Source organism: Tupaia chinensis, unplaced genomic scaffold (genome assembly GCF_000334495.1).
Source record: "Tupaia chinensis unplaced genomic scaffold, TupChi_1.0 Scaffold000147_1, whole genome shotgun sequence".
In the NCBI taxonomy this organism is placed as follows: Eukaryota; Metazoa; Chordata; class Mammalia; order Scandentia; family Tupaiidae; genus Tupaia; species Tupaia belangeri.
Window position 1 is genome coordinate 7,069,649 of NW_006159617.1, and position 18,826 is coordinate 7,088,474.

Below are 18,826 nucleotides of genomic sequence, written 5' to 3' on the forward strand. Positions count from 1 at the left end.
CACCATTCCATGCTGAGCAGCTTCCAAAGTGGTGAGACGGTTTGGTTTTGTTTTCTTTTGAGCTTCTCTGCCTTTGAAATGGCCTTGTCCCTCTAGCCTTGCTAAGTGTTCACCACAGGGGGCGCCTGCACTGCCCGGGAGCTCCTCTCAGAAGGCATTTTGGGGATGTTAACGCCAAGCCTCTGCTATCCGGGAGACTGAGGGGGAGCTGTGGTCTGATGAGCTGCTGTGGTCCATCTTTCAGGGACAGGCGAGAGCGGCAAGAGCACGTTTATCAAGCAGATGAGGATCATCCACGGGTCGGGCTACTCTGACGAGGACAAGAGGGGCTTCACCAAGCTGGTGTATCAGAACATCTTCACGGCCATGCAAGCCATGATCAGAGCCATGGACACACTCAAGATCCCGTACAAGTACGAGCACAATAAGGTAGGTGTGCGGCGGCGCCGGCACAGTAGGCCAGGCCACTCGCAGGAACACAGCCGGACGAAGGGTCTCTTACTGTGTGTGGAATACACAGTAGGTTGTGGAAATGTACAGGGTTCGTTTCGTCCTCATTGGGACTTTAAACGAACAATAGGTTGCTTATAATTATGTTCGCCTTTTAAATGGCACCTACGAGAAATTGGAATTACATCCTTAGTGATATCAAGGAAAGGCATATTTGTGTGCTCCGTGGTCCATTCCTGGAGGTTTCAGATTGCGGGGAGCACATTTTGTTGAGACTGTGTGTAACCTCCACGCGAATTGGCCAAAGTGAGAGAATTCAGAGAGCAGCGCCCTTGCTCCAACCTCATATTCTGTGCCTCATGGAAAAGAGAACAGAACCGCTAAAAACCATCCTCTCTGGTTTAATTTTGAATTTTATAACTTCCATTCAGTAGCTGATGGGCTTCATTTTATTTCAAGAGGCCCGTCTCTCACTCCCAGTTACCCTTCCAATGTGTTTCCCTGCCGTTGTGTACAAGTAACGGGAACTTGTGAAGTTACTTGAGAAAGGATGGGGCGAGGTCTAAGTTTTCATCCATTTAGGCAAACTCTTCCAGTATCCCCTGTTCTCTCTTGGTTGAAATAAAGTCCCCCCCTCCCCAAATAAAATACTTGCTCGCTCTCTCAGTGATACAGAGATGGCACAACCACCCAGGCTGGTGCCCTTGAGGGTGGCTCCACATTTGAGTTTATGCTGCAGTTACCCTGCGGGGAGCTCCTGGAAGGGGCTGGAGCTACGCCCAGGGTGTGGCAGCCTGGGCACAGGATCCCATCTGAGCCAAGGGAAATGTCTCTGGACTCTGTGGAAACATCGTCGCAGTCTGTCTTCAGTGAGTTCACCATGGATGTATTCTTTGCTCCTTGGGGCTTGTAGGGGCTGGTCTGATAGGCTGATCTTACAGTAAGCCTCACATTTTGTTGACAAAACACTGCATTTCTGTACGTGGAATTATTTTAGAGCCTGCAGTAAGAACTTTCATTCTCTCAGTACTCTTGACCATCTTCCACAGTGCACGTTTCTATGTATCAGGATCAAGTAGGCAATGACAAGAAGCTGGCATGCCCTGTGTGTCTCTTAGGATAAAGAGAAGATAATTTCATGTACTGACACCTCTGTTCCATCCAGAGACTTCAAAACAGATCATGTCATCATTGTTTTTTTCTTGGATAGTTCCTTGAAACTGCTAGTTTCTTATCTGATTGATACTCTCGCACTTAGTTTTCTACGGGCAACAGGAATCTCTCCACAAGATACAGACCCTCCACGAATAATCCTTCCTGCTTTTATTTACTTTCCTTTTATTTTTTTAAGAGAGATTTTTGCCATAGAGCGTACATGCTTGCCAGAGAGACAGAGAGAAAGAGACAGACAGAGACAGACAGACAGAAAGTGAGAAATCACCCTCCAGGGGGGATGGCCATGCCACAATTCCTTCTGCTCCATTCTCCTCTAGGTATTTTGGGCATGCACATACATGCACCCAGTGTGATTGTTAAGCCACCGGGGTCCGGGGCTCAAATCCCAGCCAACTACGTGGGAGACCAGCAACGATACTTACGCCATCTACTGGTTCCTTCCCTTTTACTTTCAAAGATGAGAAAGGGCCAGGTAGATTTTGAGTCCAGGTCCATGGTATCTTAAACAAATAAAGCTGCATGGACATATGTAAACAGTTTAAAATTTAAAGGGCCAAGATCTTTTTAAAGAATTTTACAGAATCATACACATACACCAAGAAATTGCAGTGCAATCCATTTCTGAGAAAATTTTATTAAAGGAGTTTTGTTTTGTTTTGATTTTCTAACCTACTGAGTTTTATTTGTTACGTAAACCACCTAGCATCTTTCAGGTAAAAATAAAATACTAAATTTGAATAAAGATACTACAAAATGAATTAGAGTCCAATAAAAATTAGCTTTGGGGCGGGAACACAATTCAACTCAATTAAGGCAAACATTTTTATAGACCACAGATTAGTTTATTTTTAACCTATTCCCTATGAATTCATGGCATGAATTTTGTTTGTTTGAAGAATGACAGTGACTCTTTCTGTCTATGGTAGCTGATAATAAGGTGAGCTGATGCATTCTGACTGAGTCACCATGTGTGCTATGTATATTTCTTACATTTACATACACACACACACACACACACACACTGTCAGTTTGCTCATTGTAATATAATGCAGTCCATCTACATCGTAACAAAAAAATGAAGAATAATCTTCTTTCTTAGATGCTCCAAAATAATCAGGATCTTACCTGATGTTAGATTTTGGTATGAAGGTCATTTATTATGCAGTCGTGTAGATGTGGAAAACGTAGTGGCACTCATGCCTTGTTCACACAACAGATTGGAGAATGTTTAGCTCTGTGTATTATTTGAGTTTTTTGTGTGTGTTCCAACTAAGTCGACTTTACTGTGTGGAATACTATTCAATTACATATTGACATCGTTACATTTTCTCTTATGTCTTGATTACTTAGCATACTGCCGAATATTGTGATTGTGATGACCTCTGAAATCTTTGTATGTTTACTCCTCTTTAATTCATAATATTCATTACTTTCACATTTATATTATATGTATATTATATATTACGTTCGATTTTCTCTACATCCTACACAGATCTTAGAGCATCAGTCTCCCTTTACTTCATCCACTAACTTCCTGAACTCTATCCACTGTGTGCCTTTGTTAATGCTTATTAAGGAAATGACAGGGGCCAGCAGGTGGCATGGTGGTTAAGGCAGTGAACTCCCACATGGCCAACTGCAGTTCAAATCCTGGACCTGGTGGCTTTCTCTCTCTCTCTCTCTCCATCTCTCTTTGGTGAGCACATGGGCCCTATAGTAAACTTAATATAATAAATAAAATTAAAATTAATATTTTTTCAAAAAGGAAATAATGTCTTCTTCCTATTCAACTCAATTGCCACTTCCTCCAAGAGTTCTCTCCCCCACCCCTAGTTTGTAATTGTCTTCAGTGTATTAATTATGGCAATTTGGGTATTGATTTTATTTTCTTTACTGGATTCTAAGCGTCTTGAGAGTATATCTTATACCCCTTCCATTTGCATTCTTCGCTGCCCCTGGCATTGTATCTTATAGATAGTAGGTTCTCAAACATTCTTGTTTTATGAATCATTTGTGAGCTTCAACAATTGAAAATCTCTCTTCTGCCCTCAGCATTGTTAAAATGATTATTCAGACTGACCAATAGCTGTTGAAATTTCTCTCTATACATAAAGGTATAAGTGTTCCATCTGGTCAGGGATGCAAAGAAGTGTAATCAGGGCTGATCAGAAATTTACAGTCCAGTTGGGGAGAGATATCATGGAAAGAGGCACTTTGGGGAAAAGGAGTGGCCGAAACACATGATCAGAAGGAGAAGTATGTGTGCAGCATAAGAAAATGGTCACTGAATTTGAGCAGAATTCCTATAGAGGAGGATTGGAAAATGGTATAGGATGTGTCGATGAAAGTCGACTCTGCGTTTCAGCTTTTTTCCTTGTGTTTATGATCCTTATTTAATAGTAATATGTTTTGGTTAGGATTTTCTACAAAAGTTTCTGATTGCAAAACCATATGCTTTGTTACATAATCTAAAGGATTTTGTGTATGTGTGATTAGCATGTGTAGAAGCTGCACACTCTGATTTATATTGTTTTGTAGCACTAAATATGCAATATAAATAACCTTTAAAAAAAAAAAAAGCTTCTCTGTACCTATTATGACATTGCCCATAATCTGTAGTTAGTAAATAAATAAAAACACACACTTCCCAGTGTTATTCAGTCTAACATTGTATTTGCTTTTGAGTTTGTATGTTTTAGAAATCAAAACAGCTTATGAATAATGTGGCCTTTGTGACCTGGGGAGTTACTCAGTTTCATCTGCTATGGGATTGGTTCTAGCTTTGGGAGTGCCACACCAGAATGTTACCCTACCAGTAACCTGCTGAAAGTTACTACAGTGAGCCGAGAGTCCTGTAGAAGGATGGCGGTGGCCCGTGCGATCTGGGCCACCATCTCCGAGCCAAACGGTGGGGCAGTGTGTACCTTTTTGTAAACCTCACCCTGTTCTAGGGATTGCACCTTCAGGAAGGAGTTGGAAAAAATTGTAATAAATTGCAAAGTTTCACCAAAATAGAAGTTTAATTCTTCCCAGAGTATTTATCCATTGTCTTATTTTTTTGGTGTGTGTGTGTGTGTATGTGTTTTGTTTTTGTTTTTGTTTTTCCAAACAAGTAATGTATATAGGTGACCTGTTCAGATTTAGCCCAGGTGAGAGAACACATATGTTTAAGGACTTCTGAATATATTGTGAGCGAGGGTTTGTTTGTTTCTTAGTATTATTTTGCCTTTTTCCTTAAAAAAAAACAGTTGATTACTATTATTAAAACTAAGTAATTGCCACTTGGTCAAATTGAAAGATACATTTAAGGCTCCTCTGCAAGGCACTGACTGTGAGCTCATGATGTCGTTCCATCATATCTTACTTTACAGAGGGAGGGAGCCAGCAAGTGGTGTGGTGGTAAGGCGCTGAATACCCACATGGCCAAGACTGTGGTTCAAGTCTCAGATCCAGTGGCTTGAAAATCCCTCTTGCTCATGTGCATGCAAACCCAAAATCCTGAGAAGAGAATGGAGGAGAAGGGATTGTAGAGTGGCTATTCCCCAGGGAGTGATCTCTCACTTTCTGTGTCTCTGGAGAGTATAGCACTCTATAGCAAAAATCTCTTCCAAAAAAAAGAAAAAAGAAAGGGATAATGTAGGTGCTTTTGTTCATTGAACTGATTCAGATTGGCAGGCGGCATGGTGGTGAAAGGTGCTGGACTCCCACATGACCATGGTTCAAGTCCTGGGCCTGGTGGCTTGCTTTCTCTCTCTCTCTCTTTCTCTCTGCCTGATCAAACTGAAAAATAATTATAATAATAAGTAAAGTTCAATAAAAATAATTATTTTTTAAAAAAGAAGAAAGAATTTTCATTGCTATCTTTTAAATTTTTGTTTTGTTTTTTAAGGTTTTTGCCATAAGGCATGTGTGCTCAGAGAGAAAGGGGTAAAGTGAGAAATCACCCCCTGGAGGAACGACCATGCTGCCATCACTTCTCCTCTGTTCTCCTTTTAGGATTTTGGATGTGCATGAACACTCTCCTGGTGTGATTTACCAGCTGTCAGAGCCAGGACTTGAACCGCTGTTGGGCATGCAGTAGTCCAGTGCTTTAACTATACCACCTGCTAGCTCGTTGTTGTCATTTTACGGCTTCCTATCTTATTACAGACATGCTCTTTTGATTTTGCTTCACTTTGGTGCTGAAATCAGTTCTTAATAGAAAAGGAAGTGTTCTAAACTGAGCGTTAACGTGACTGAGGAGTCCTGAGTTACAGCTTGGGAAGTATTGATAGACCTTAAGCCTTAGACTCCAGATTTTATGTATGTATTATCAGTACCTGGCCATTTTTGTTCTTCTTATATTGTCTGTCGTTAGTTATTTCAGATGTATGTGCCTTGTTTTCTCAATCTGATTGCACATTACCTGCCAGCAAGCTCACTTCTGTTTTATTATTGTTTCCTGCATAACAAGGTGGGGATAATGTAGGTGCTTTTGTTCATTGAACTGATGACTCCAATAGAAGATCCTGTTTATAGTTGGCTTATCAGTTTGGGAACTGTGAAATCAAGGTATTTGTATAGCAGCTTCAGAGTATTGATAGGTCTTTGTCCCCTTGCCAGTCGCAGGACAAGGGAAGAATCTGATTCAATACGTCTTCATGCAGTGAATTTCAGGTTGTCACTGAGAACTCAACTTCTTGTTAATGTTCGGTCAACAGTTGCATCTTTTCTTTCGTTCTAGATTCTACTTTGAGGCTTAAAGTCCTGATGACCAGGGCTCATTTAGCACCTAGGCTGCCTCTGCTGCTGACTTTACTAGCCAGGAGTTTTGTGACCTGACACCTGTTTTCCTTTCACCTGAGAGACGGGGTTCCGAGAGTGGGTGTTGCTCTAGTACCTTTTGTCCTTCCTGAACCATTCTAAGAAATGACTTGTCACAGGAAAGTACCTCATTAAACACATCTACAGCTTTCTGAATTTTCTGTACTTCCTGAAAAATCCATGATCCCAGAAGCCAGTTTCCATTTTCCAAGAGAAAATGTGATTGATATTCCGAAGACCTGGCCAACTTCTTCTTTTGATCTACTGAATTTTTTCAACATGAGGGAATTTTCTTAGTTTACAAAATGCCAAGAGACTTATTTCATTTTAAATATGGCCTACTTGTATAATAAACACATAATGAAAGCAGAACTAATAAATATGTATTTTTATCTAGCCCTCTGAAGAGTTGTATCAGTCGAGGTTCTCTACTGGCAAGCAACAGAAGGCAATGCTGGCTAACTTCAGTAGAAAAAGAATTTATGGGAATGTCGGCTCACAGAGAGAACTAAACAGGCAGAGGACTGGCTCTCGGAAACCTGGGCAGGCCTGGAGATCTCTGTGAGATCCTTGCAGGGTTCTTTGCCCACTCAAGTTTCACGTCCCTGGGAAAATATGCCTCATTGGTCTAGTATGGATTCTGTGCTAGCTCTTTGAACCCAGTAAGGCCGGGCAATTAGATTGTTAGCTCCCGAGGGAAATCTGGGTCCAGTTAGTGAGTACAGGGGAATGGTGCTGGCACAAATCACAAATCTCATCCGCAAAAGCACAGTCAATTTAGAAAGTAAAACGGCACACGGTTTTCTGTAGAAGCCAGCTCTTCAGTTTTACTTAGCTGTTCCTAAGTAAAAGTACATTTTTTTTTTAAACTTTATATTCTCCAGGAGAGAACTAAACAGAGTGACAGAACTAGAGAAAACAGCACTCCAGCAGCCTCTCTGTGCCATGATCCCACCTCTGACCTCACCCGGCTCTGATTACGGGCATATGTATGCCCAGAGCATATGGGGGGTGTTCTGGATGCCAACCTGGACCTTCTCAGGTGGCCCTGTAAAATGTTATTTCCTGTGCTGGGTTTATTCTGGAGTAGGAAGGATCAGTAAGTGAGCGACGTAGTGACAGTTCTGTGAAGCAGGTAGCTGAGTTTGAGCCCCAGGAATGAATGGATGAGTTACCTTGGCATTGTCATATTTCTCCCTGAGCCGCAATTTCTTTATTCTCTAAGCCTCAGTTTCTTTATTCTTTACTCATTTGTAGACTGGGATAGGTAACTATAGGATTGTTTCAAGGGTTAAATACATAATGGATGTGAACAGTGTCTGGTTAATGATTTTTCACAGGTTAGAAACCGTTATGAGATGAATTATCATCATGGAGAGAACGAATTCTACCAACCTTCCGTCTTTATTAAGAGTAAAACAAACGGAAAATATCTTTTAAACAGCATGACCAGATTTAGGAGGTATCTAAGGAAAACTTTCCTCAGAGTGACAGTCATTGAAATGGGATACCAAGGGAAGTAGAAAATCTCCTTATCTGGACGTGTTCAAAAATAGAATGTATTTTTAACATGTGAAATTCTTTAAAGCAATTTTGCTAAAATAAAGCAAGGCATGGACTAGACAACGTCCGAAATCCTTTCTAACATGATTTTACCTCATGCTGGTACTCTGATTCCCAAACTCTTAACAAAACAGTGTATTGGGTCATCAAAAAAGTCATGATGCATTTTTGCCTAGAAAAACATAGAAACACATCTCATGACTTTTCTGATGACCCAATAGTTGAAATTGTTTTGTTGCTTTAAGTGTCTGCCTTCCTTGACCTTTGTTCTTTCTAGAGCACCTTTGAAAATTTGGGGACAAAAAAACAGATAGTAAACAGTACGTTGGTTTTGACATGGTCTCCAGCCCCCTGGGGAGTTTTTCTTTGTTTGCATTTAAATTCCATAAATGATTACACTCTTTACATCTATGTAGGGTGTTCTTCATGTTCACAGTTCAGTGTCAGATGCAGTGTTTGTGGGTAGTGGTGGTGACCATGAAGTTAAGGACAGTGTTGGCTCCTGGACATCAAAGACAGCTGTGCTTTTTCTTAGGGAAAATCTCTGCTCCTGCTTCTACAGATCTTTGAGACTTTTCTCATCTTTTAAACAAATAGTCTGAAGGAATCTAGGGACTTTCCAAGAGTTAACTTGAAGGATCCACCATGGTTTTTTTTTTTTTTTTTTTTTTGAGAGTTTTTTGCTACAGTGCATGTGCGCTCACCAGAAAGAGAGAGACAGAGAGCTTTCTCTCCCCCGGGGGGATGGCCACGACACAGTCCCTTCTCCTCCATTCTCCTCTCTGGATCTTGGGCACGCATGCACATGCACCCAACGTGAGTTTAAGCCACCAGGTCCAGGACTCGAACCGTGGTCGGCTATGTGGGAGTCCAGCGACATAGCCATTACGCTAACTGCTAGTCCCAAGGATCCATCATGTCTTTTTCTGAAGCTGGCTACCACTCCCCATTCTCCACGACTGTTGTTGGGAGTTGAATTGTTATTGAGTCTTTAGTAATTGTATCACTTTTCAAAATCCCTTTCTGTAATTTCTTTAAAAATACCTTGCATGTATTTCCTAGCCACATTTTCTTCTCCTTCCTCCTCCTTGTTCCATGGCAGTTCTTTATCTTCATTTTATACCCATGACAGCCATGTAAAAATAGAAGATGAATATGAGATGTTTTTATCCTTTTTTTTTTCTTGGCTAAAATTAATCCATAATCCCAAAGCACTTATCTAGGATGAATATCTGAGTTCATTTTCATCAAAGGAAGATTCTGAAATAAAAATTCAGCAATAAACGGAGACTAATTTTTTTTTAATTGAAGCACAGCTTATACACAGGAAAGCACATATACCGTCAGTATCAGTCTCATGTTTTTTACCATGGTGAACATGTTTGCAGCCAGTTCCTTTGGTCAAGATCTACATAACCAGAACCCAGAAGCCTCTTCATGCTCCTTTGCCATCACCGTTCACAAGCCCAGAGGTTGGCCACCATCCTGACTTCTAACAACATGGATTCGTTTTGTTAGAGTTTGAGCTTGATATGAATGGAGGTGTGAACTATGTACTCCTTTATATCTGGTTTATTTCCCTCAACATTGTATTTGTGGAATTCACCATGTTGTTTCTTGTAAACTGTTTATTCTCAGTGCTATATAATAGCAATTTCCCATCGTTTTCGGTGGTGATGAGATTGCTTTCTGTCTATTCTGCCCAATACAAGAGCCGCTAGTCTAGTGATGTCCCATGGTTAACTGTGGGCATGGCCATGCCTCATTGTCCCCCCTCCCCTTCTCCGGTAAGCATATGCACTCTCTGGCAATAAAAAATAAATAACATAAATTTTAAAGATGACCACACAAGAGCCAAACATCATCTCTTATAATTAAAGGTACCTGTAAGGAAGTACACTTTTTAAATTAGTAGGTAGGTTTCCTAGGGTGATAGAAATATTTTAATAGTTCTCTGTGACACAAATATCTTCCTTTTTGTGGTATCAATTTATTTTCTCACTGAGCTGATGTTAGCTGCATTGCTCAGTACAAGGGCTTCTATTTTTCCTAGATATTAACATAGTGGTTTTTTTTTTTTTGTCTTTTTTTGGAGAAGTTTTTTTTTTTTTTCCCGCTATAGGGCGCGTGCACTCACCAGACAGACAGACAGAAAGCGAGAAATCACCCCCCAGGAGGGATGGTCACGCCGCAATCCCTTCTCCTCTATTCTCCTCTCGGCATCTTGGGCACGCACGCACACGCGCCCTGCGTGAGTTTTAAGCCACCGGGTTCGGGACGCGAACCGCGGTTGACCACGTGGGAGTCCAGTGACATAGCCATTACGCTAACTGCTGGTCCCTTAACATAGCATTTTTAATCAGTTATCTCATTTACATGTGGTTCGTTACTGTTCAGTGGAGTCACTTTTATACATTTCCTCTAACAGGAGTGGGGACTGGATTGTGAGTACTTGGGTTCCACCAAGTTTCCCCTCCACTAATCCCTTTTTGGGCCGACATTGCTTGGTGCCACCCAAATTTCACTGACTTGGTACCAGAATTTCTTCTTAATTCATACATTCACTCTCCATAGCATTTAGATTGAACAGGCTTTCCTGAATTTCCTTTTGTGAAAATAGACCATTTTATATGACTCCTTGTGAGAGCTGAAGTTAGGTAAGAAGGTCGTGAAAGCTGAGTTTGCCTTTCTGTTACCTATCATGTTTTAATCCTGTTAGGTAAAATTTGGATTAATTTGTACCTAAGGCCAGCAATGGGAAGCCAGTCATTTCAGTGAAGTAGGGGTATGAAGCAGAGGCAGCATTCTAGGTGTGTCTGTCCACACACAAATACATATGCACATGCTCGTGTACTCACCTCGTGCATAGGCAATGACCTTTGTGCACTACGCTCTTTATGTATGTGGGAATAAAACTTAGGAAGACCAGCATCCTGTCTATTTTTTTTTTTTTCCCGCTATAGGGCGCGTGCACTCACCAGACAGACAGACAGAAAGCGAGAAATCACCCCCCAGGAGGGATGGTCACGCCGCAATCCCTTCTCCTCTATTCTCCTCTCGGCATCTTGGGCACGCACGCACACGCGCCCTGCGTGAGTTTTAAGCCACCGGGTTCGGGACGCGAACCGCGGTTGACCACGTGGGAGTCCAGTGACATAGCCATTACGCTAACTGCTGGTCCCTTAACATAGCATTTTTAATCAGTTATCTCATTTACATGTGGTTCGTTACTGTTCAGTGGAGTCACTTTTATACATTTCCTCTAACAGGAGTGGGGACTGGATTGTGAGTACTTGGGTTCCACCAAGTTTCCCCTCCACTAATCCCTTTTTGGGCCGACATTGCTTGGTGCCACCCAAATTTCACTGACTTGGTACCAGAATTTCTTCTTAATTCATACATTCACTCTCCATAGCATTTAGATTGAACAGGCTTTCCTGAATTTCCTTTTGTGAAAATAGACCATTTTATATGACTCCTTGTGAGAGCTGAAGTTAGGTAAGAAGGTCGTGAAAGCTGAGTTTGCCTTTCTGTTACCTATCATGTTTTAATCCTGTTAGGTAAAATTTGGATTAATTTGTACCTAAGGCCAGCAATGGGAAGCCAGTCATTTCAGTGAAGTAGGGGTATGAAGCAGAGGCAGCATTCTAGGTGTGTCTGTCCACACACAAATACATATGCACATGCTCGTGTACTCACCTCGTGCATAGGCAATGACCTTTGTGCACTACGCTCTTTATGTATGTGGGAATAAAACTTAGGAAGACCAGCATCCTGTCTATGCTGTGCATAGATTATGTCTGGGCAGTGTGTTCTCAGCCTGTGTGTTGTGGCCCATCTCATCTGAAAGGGATGAGGCTCAGCTCAGCTGTAGCCCATCCACAGCTCAGTTCCCCTTCGGTAATGCACATTGCCTACCACTGGATAAGAGGCAAAACGTTAACACTCGAGGGCGGAGACTGAGCCTTAATGAGTTAAAGGTAGCACAGTATTTGACACGTGGTTCTACTCTAGTCTACTGAATAAGTGAACAGTGAATATTGGTGCCCTACGATTGGTTTTTATGTACCATGTGGCATACTATGTAAGAGCACAGCTGTTGACGTCAACCACAACTTGCCCTGAAACCTGCCTCTGCAACAGACTGCTGGGTGATAGCAAGCAAATTCATCTCTCTGGATGAGTTTTCCTTGTCGGTAAAATCGCGGTGCTCAGAGTGTCTACTTCACAATGCATTGTGAGAATCCTTTTCTATAGTCCAGGAAGAAGCTGGAAGTGTTGTCCAGTGTTAATTGGAGATGATGTCCTTTTACTTAGTCATTCAACACACATTTACTAAGTACCTCCTATGTGCTTGTCAACAGAAACCAATTTGGCTGATTTTAAAAAAAGAAAATAGCACGCTCTCTAAGGAACGTTACTGATCTGTCCAAACACGGGAACTCTGCTTTAGTGGCCTCTCTAAACAACTCTCAGCTGCTCAGACCGACCTGCGTGGGATGTCCAGGAACTGACAGCCACCATGTAAAACACATGTGGCAGAGTTTAACACATCCTAGAAGGAAGTTGTGAAGCTGGTCCTTGAGCTGTTCTTGTTTAACTCCTGGCAGAGCATCAGATGAATACTTTCCTTGTTCTTTTAAACCAAGAAATGCATGATTTTCCTCCTTAATTTTAAAGCATTGCATCTATTTTCAGTTAGAGAGGCAGAATGTATTTGTTGGAACCAAGGAAAATGAAACCCTAATGAAGACGAAGTATGAGGGCATGAGAAACACCACTAACATTGCTCCTCCTCATTTTCACGCCACTAGAGAAGTCATTGCAGTGACACGCTTACTTTTTGCTTTTGTGTAAATTTAAGGTATTTGCAAAGCAACAGTTTTGCTCATCTAAATATGTATCAAAGTCTAGAATCTTGTTTCTAAGAAACTGTGATCTTATTCTTCACTGTATTGTTTTACCCTAAATCGCTTGCTCCTACATGATGGTGCTTTTACACAGTATATTGTTACCATGTTCGTGATTTTCATGAGTACACGCACACTAATCCAAAAATAAATATCAGCAGGGAAATGGACTTTTAAAATAATGACATTTTTGTGTCATAGTATGACTCTTTTGTTCAAGGAACAAAAGCACTTCATTAAAAGTTATGATTATTGGGACCAGAGTTAGCGTAATGGCTATGTTGCTGGACTCCCACATAGTTGACTGTGGTTCGAGTCCTGGACCTGGTGGCTTAAACTCATGCTGGGCACGTGTGCATGCGTGGCCAAGACCTCAAGAGGAGAATGGAGGAGAGGGGATTGCAGCGTGGCCATCCCCCCTGGGGGGTGATTTCTTACTTTCTGTCTCTCTGTCTCTTTCTGTCTGTCTGGTGAGCACATGCGCCCTATAGCAAAAACCTCTCCAGAAAAAAAAAAAGCAGCTATGATTATTGATTTTGACACCGTGTCAATATATACTGTTGACACATTCCTTTTCCTGATTTTATATTCCCTACAATTAATTTGCTAAGAAGATACCTTTAAGTTACTGCCATTGCTACTTTGGAAGATGATGATGTGATTTCTTACGATCTTGTTCAAAATGACAGGTGACAGAGAAGAGGTGTTCCTGGCCCGTATCAAGAGCCTTGATTGCTATCTTTGCTGAGATGCTTAGTAGCGTCAGATTGGCCCGTTGGCTTTCTGCCTCTTTCAGTGTGCACACTTCCTCTGTGGTAAAAAGCATAACGGTTTTGAGGTAAAAGAGGGCTGAACATTGACCTCTCTGGGAGGTGCTGAAAAGTCCTTAAAAGTAGCGATTCTACGGCAAGAGTTCAGCTATTTAGGGGATTGTTTTCCTTATACCTCTTTTTTTTTTTTTTTTTTTTTTTTGCTAAGGTTTTTGCCACAGAGTGCATGTGCTCACCAGAGAGACAGAGAGAGGGAAAGTGAGAAATCACTCCCCAGGGCTGATAGCCAGGCTGCAATCCCTTCTCCTCCATTCTTTACTTGGGATTTTGCCACCACATCTAGGACTCAAATCGTGGTTAGCCATGTGAGAGTCTAACACCCTAACCACCATGCCACCTCTTACCCCTATTTTTTTCTTTTTATCTATTTGTTTCTGACATGAGCTAGACAGCCAGTCAGCAGCAACCCCCACCCCACCCCCATGGAAATGTGTTATATTCATTAATATAATGATAAATATTCTCATTGTAAATAGAAAATTCAGACAGCATAGAAAATCAAAGAAATGAAGTAAAACTCACTTGTGAGAAAGCCACAGTGAACTCTGTGATACAGATACATACAAGAGTTAACTAAACACAAACAAACGGAAGCATGTTATTATCCCTTACCCAAAACTCCTTGGGACAGTTTCTGAATTAAAATCCTTGACATCTGCTTTTTTACACTTTAGAAAGATAATATGAGAACTATATATCGAATAAAACTCTTTTTGAGGTTTGGGATACTATCCTATAATCTAATACTTTAAAATTTCAACAGCAAATAGGTTAATACTTGCAATTAGTAGCATAAATACTGTAAATAGCTTGCAGCAGGTCACATTTCCCCATACATGAATGGCAAAAAAAGTATTTTGGTTCTTGGACATTGGGATTTCATTGTAAGTAAGAATAACCACGTTTATGCCCCATGATCCTGTGCCGTTTTCCTTAGCTGTCTGACAATGTAAAATCGGATAGCCACACTGCTTGTTCTGAAAGGGGAATTTGGGAACTTTACCTTTTCATTCTGTAGGTTCTGATAAAGAGAGTTCCTGTAAGCCCGAGGCAGTGGTAAGCTTTGGAATCACCTGCCGGTTAATGACCATGTAGATTCCCGAGGCCAACTACTAGCAATGTCCTGCATGTCGGGGACTACCTTTTGAGAAGGTAGTCCAGCTCTGACTTTAATCAAATCACTCTAGCAGTAGTGGTAATCACAGAAATGACTTTATCCTTGCAGATATAGGTATTGCTATTATAAAGCAGTACAGGCAGTGGTAAAAATTTCTATAAATGGTACTGTTATGAACATTTTAAATATTGGGCTATCAGGAAAGTCATGATGCTTTTTTTTTTTTTTTTTGGCATAAAAAAACATGGAGGAATACATCATGACTTTCCTGACAACCTAAAATAACTCAGTATTAAAGTTTCTTATTGAATAAGACACTTTTGCATTCATTTGTCCCATGTGACCCAAATTTTATTTTATTTTTATTTTTCTTGAGAGATATTTGCTATAGGGCACATGTGCTCGCTGGAGAGACAGAAAGTGAGAAATGGCCCCCACACACACCCAGCAGGGATGACCACGCTGTAATCCCTTCTCCTACATTCTCCTCTCAGGATTTTGGGTACACATGCATGCGCACCCAGTATGAGTTTCAAGTCACCAGGTCCAGGACTCAGACCGTGGTCAGCCATGTGGGAGTCCAGATATAATCATAACGCCGTCTGCTGGTTCCCAATTTTTTTATTTTAAATTTACTTATTCTGAGAGAGTGAGAAAGAGTCAGGCGCCCACAACAGGGTCCTCATTTTGTGACCAGCCCGTCTTGGCCCGCCCTGATCGCAGACTCGCATGTGTGCTCCGTGTGTATAGACAGTCCTGGACAGCAAACCCAGCCCTTGCCTTGTGGGTCCAACTACATTCCTGTTGTGCTACTGTCTGGCCCCCAGATTCTATTTCTTGATAATAAAGAATGAGAACTTGAAATACGGGCCACTCTTAACTTTGGGCATAGAGAAAAAAAATATGTACACCCTTTTTTATTATAAAGGAAATCATCCGGGAGGAGGAAATCAGTTTTCTTTAGTTGGACAAGAGTGGTACAGATGAACTAGAACATTTCTTCTTGGCCATCCATCACTATTTTATAGGTGATTATGTTTTGTGTTCCATTTCCTTACAGTTTCTGTCTGAATGTCTGTCTTTGAAGTGAGCCTGCATGGAATCCAGCTGCTTCCTTGGAGATCTTTTTACAGACATGCTCTGACCAATTTATTCATGAACACAAGAGAGTCGCCTCATTTTCAGACTTGTTGCTTTGGTGTATATATAGCTCTATGGGTCAAAGCAGCTTCAAAGAATGTTAGCCTCCACCACCTTTAATTTGGGCTATCCCTTTGGACTGGCTAATTATTTGACCTGAGCACTAATTACATTGTAAACCTTGTTCCTAACACATCAGCAAGTGTGAACTTTCATCAGCTCCATTACCGCGATCCCTTTGTGTTCTGGGAATTGATTACTTATAGTCCCCCCAAGTCTGCTGTTTACTAAACTAAGAGCAGAAATATGTCAAAATGGAGTCTGAGAGACCAGGCTTCCCATCCAAATAGATGCAGGCTGTGTCATTAATCTTCCAAGAATTTGCTTCAACAAAGCGTTCAGACTAGCAAGCAAATGGGCTTAGCTCTGTATTAGATCAGCCAGTCTGCCCTGGCTTTCTGAAAAGCCAACTTACCCAGATTGGTAAGTAAGACAGCAGCCCTGTCATTATCCTCTAAAGGTATTTGCACTTTGCCTTCAATTTGAACATGACTGGACAGGATGTTTGTTTGTTTTCTCATTTCTCTAAAACGTGGATGATAGTTTGGCGTGGCTGTTAAGAGTGAGGAAACAAACAGGTTCTTAGGTGGTCTTTGAGAACTCGCACATGACTCTGGAGCCACAGTTTTAGACAACTGGCCATTCACTTTTGGGCATTTTTTTCTTTTTGAAACATAAGAAATAGGCTGGATCCATAGTGTAGAGATTAAGGGAACATATTCTACATGGCCAACCACTGAATCCCAGCCCTAGCAACTTGAAAAACGTATTGGGAGCATGCACACACACACACTGTGTGTGTGTGTGTGTGTATATGTGTGTGTGCTTGCATGCTCCAAATCCTTACTGGATAGAGAAATGGATTGCTACATGACCATGCCTTATTGGGGGTGGGGGTGTTTTCTCTTTCTCTCTCTCATGTCCTCTGGCAATACATATACATATATATATATATATATATATATGGAATATTCTTTTAGGCTTTAATGATACATTGGACTAGAAAAGCCAGGGTCAGAAATGATTTTGCTTCCTACTCCTTTCCCACCTGGCTTCTGACAATGCATGTCACTTGCCCTCCTATAAACCATTGGAGCTGAGTAGAAGAGTCATTGTTTGCCCATGGGAAGAGGAGAAGGGAATTCTCATTTAATGAGAGCTTCACTCTTGGTACATGTCCTTGGAGCTTCCTGTAAATGTCCCATTTTATTCCTCACATTCCTACTAGCTTATACTACTACTATCCTTTCCTGTCTATAAATAAGGAAACAGAGGCTTTGCAAAGTGAGATAATTATGCAGGTTGCAGAGTGAGTGTGGCATGCCTCTGGACTTGAACCCCCAGTTGTCTACCTGAGCAGTTAGTGTCCATCCTTGTGGCCCGAGTCCTGTGACCAAGTCCACTTAGATGGAGTTGGACCTGGAGTCCTCAAGCCTTCATCGTCTGTGTCCATGCTGGTCCTCATCCCTAAGTACCTGATCCTGCCACCTGAATGGACTGCTGTCCTGTGACCTCTGACCTGCATTGCTCATGGTACCTTTGAGCCCTTACCTGATTAGTGGAGATACTGAGCACTCTCTCCTGGCCTTGCTCATCTTTCTACCGTGTAGACCATGATGTCTGTCTGAAGATTGATGCTAGCTATGGATTTTACTTCCTCCTGTGCTTTGAGCTGGGTGTGATACTGAGGCTTGGGTCCAAAGCGACATTGTAAGAGTGGAAACCAAGATTGCATACGTATCGAGGTGCTAAGTGAAAGTAAGTCTAGGAAACATGCACAGCTACCATGGCCTATGCTAAGGAAGCCGGGCTGACTGAGCCCCTCTTGGGCTTCATCCAGTGAGTTATAATAAATTTAAATACTTTTATGTTGAAGTTCTGTATTTTGCCAGGGAAAAACTCATATGAAATTCTGTAGCTGTCACTTAAGGTGATGCTGTTTTTTCCAAAAAATATACTGATGTTTTTATTTATTTATTTATTTATTTATTTTTGGAGAGATTTTCACTGTAGGGCGCGTGCGCTCGCCAGGCAGACAGAGAGAGACATAGAGACAGAAAGCGAGAAATCACCCCCCAGGGGGGATGGTCACGCCGCAATCCCTTCTCCTCCATTCTCCTCTCGGGATCTTGGGCACGCACGCAAACGCGCCCGGCCTGAGTTTTAAGCCACCGGGTCCAGGACACGAACCGCGGTCGACTACGTGGGAGTCCAGCGACATAGCCATTATGCTAACTGCTGGTTCCCATTATTTATTTTTTTAACTCTACTTAAAGTTTCGTAATCCCAGTGTGAAGTCTGACATCAGAACTCATAATCGATGACATTGTTGTAGATTATTATTTTATGGAGACCATTTGATCTTTATTATTTTTAAATTTCTTGCTTTCCTTTTCTTCTTCTTCTTCTTTTTTTTTTTTTTTTTGCAACTTAAAATGAGACATTTTAGCTGATGGGTCCTGTCAGGCCAGCTATTTCATCTTTTAGGGCCATAACCTATGAACGTACTCCTCCCAGCCTTCTTTACAGAGCAGAGTTTTTATCACAGGAGTCAGCAACAGAGTGGGATTTTAGATTAAGGATGATGCTAGTTCTAATAGTTAAAGCAGTACCACTGCAAAGCCTGTGCTACAGGTATGAGAGAGTATTTTCGCCAGGTGTAGTGCATTATTTGGAAATTCATATGTTGATGATAGCAAGTATGAAGCAATGAAAGATTCAAAGACATGTTTTTTATATATTTATATCTTACCTTAGGCGTAGGGAAATTCAGCTTT

At 41.4% G+C, this 18,826-nt stretch overlaps 1 protein-coding gene across 1 annotated transcript in view; it reads left to right on the top strand.

Annotated features, from left to right (window-relative positions):
- Positions 1 to 244: 244 nt before the first annotated feature.
- Positions 245 to 18,826, top strand: part of LOC102468263 (guanine nucleotide-binding protein G(q) subunit alpha) — a 214,820-nt gene continuing 196,238 nt past the window's right edge. Inside the window, exon 1 of the mRNA XM_027770679.1 lies at positions 245 to 429. Within this exon, the coding sequence (XP_027626480.1) occupies positions 283 to 429 (147 nt within the window). The 5' untranslated portion in view covers positions 245 to 282. The remainder of the gene's footprint in view (positions 430 to 18,826) is intronic.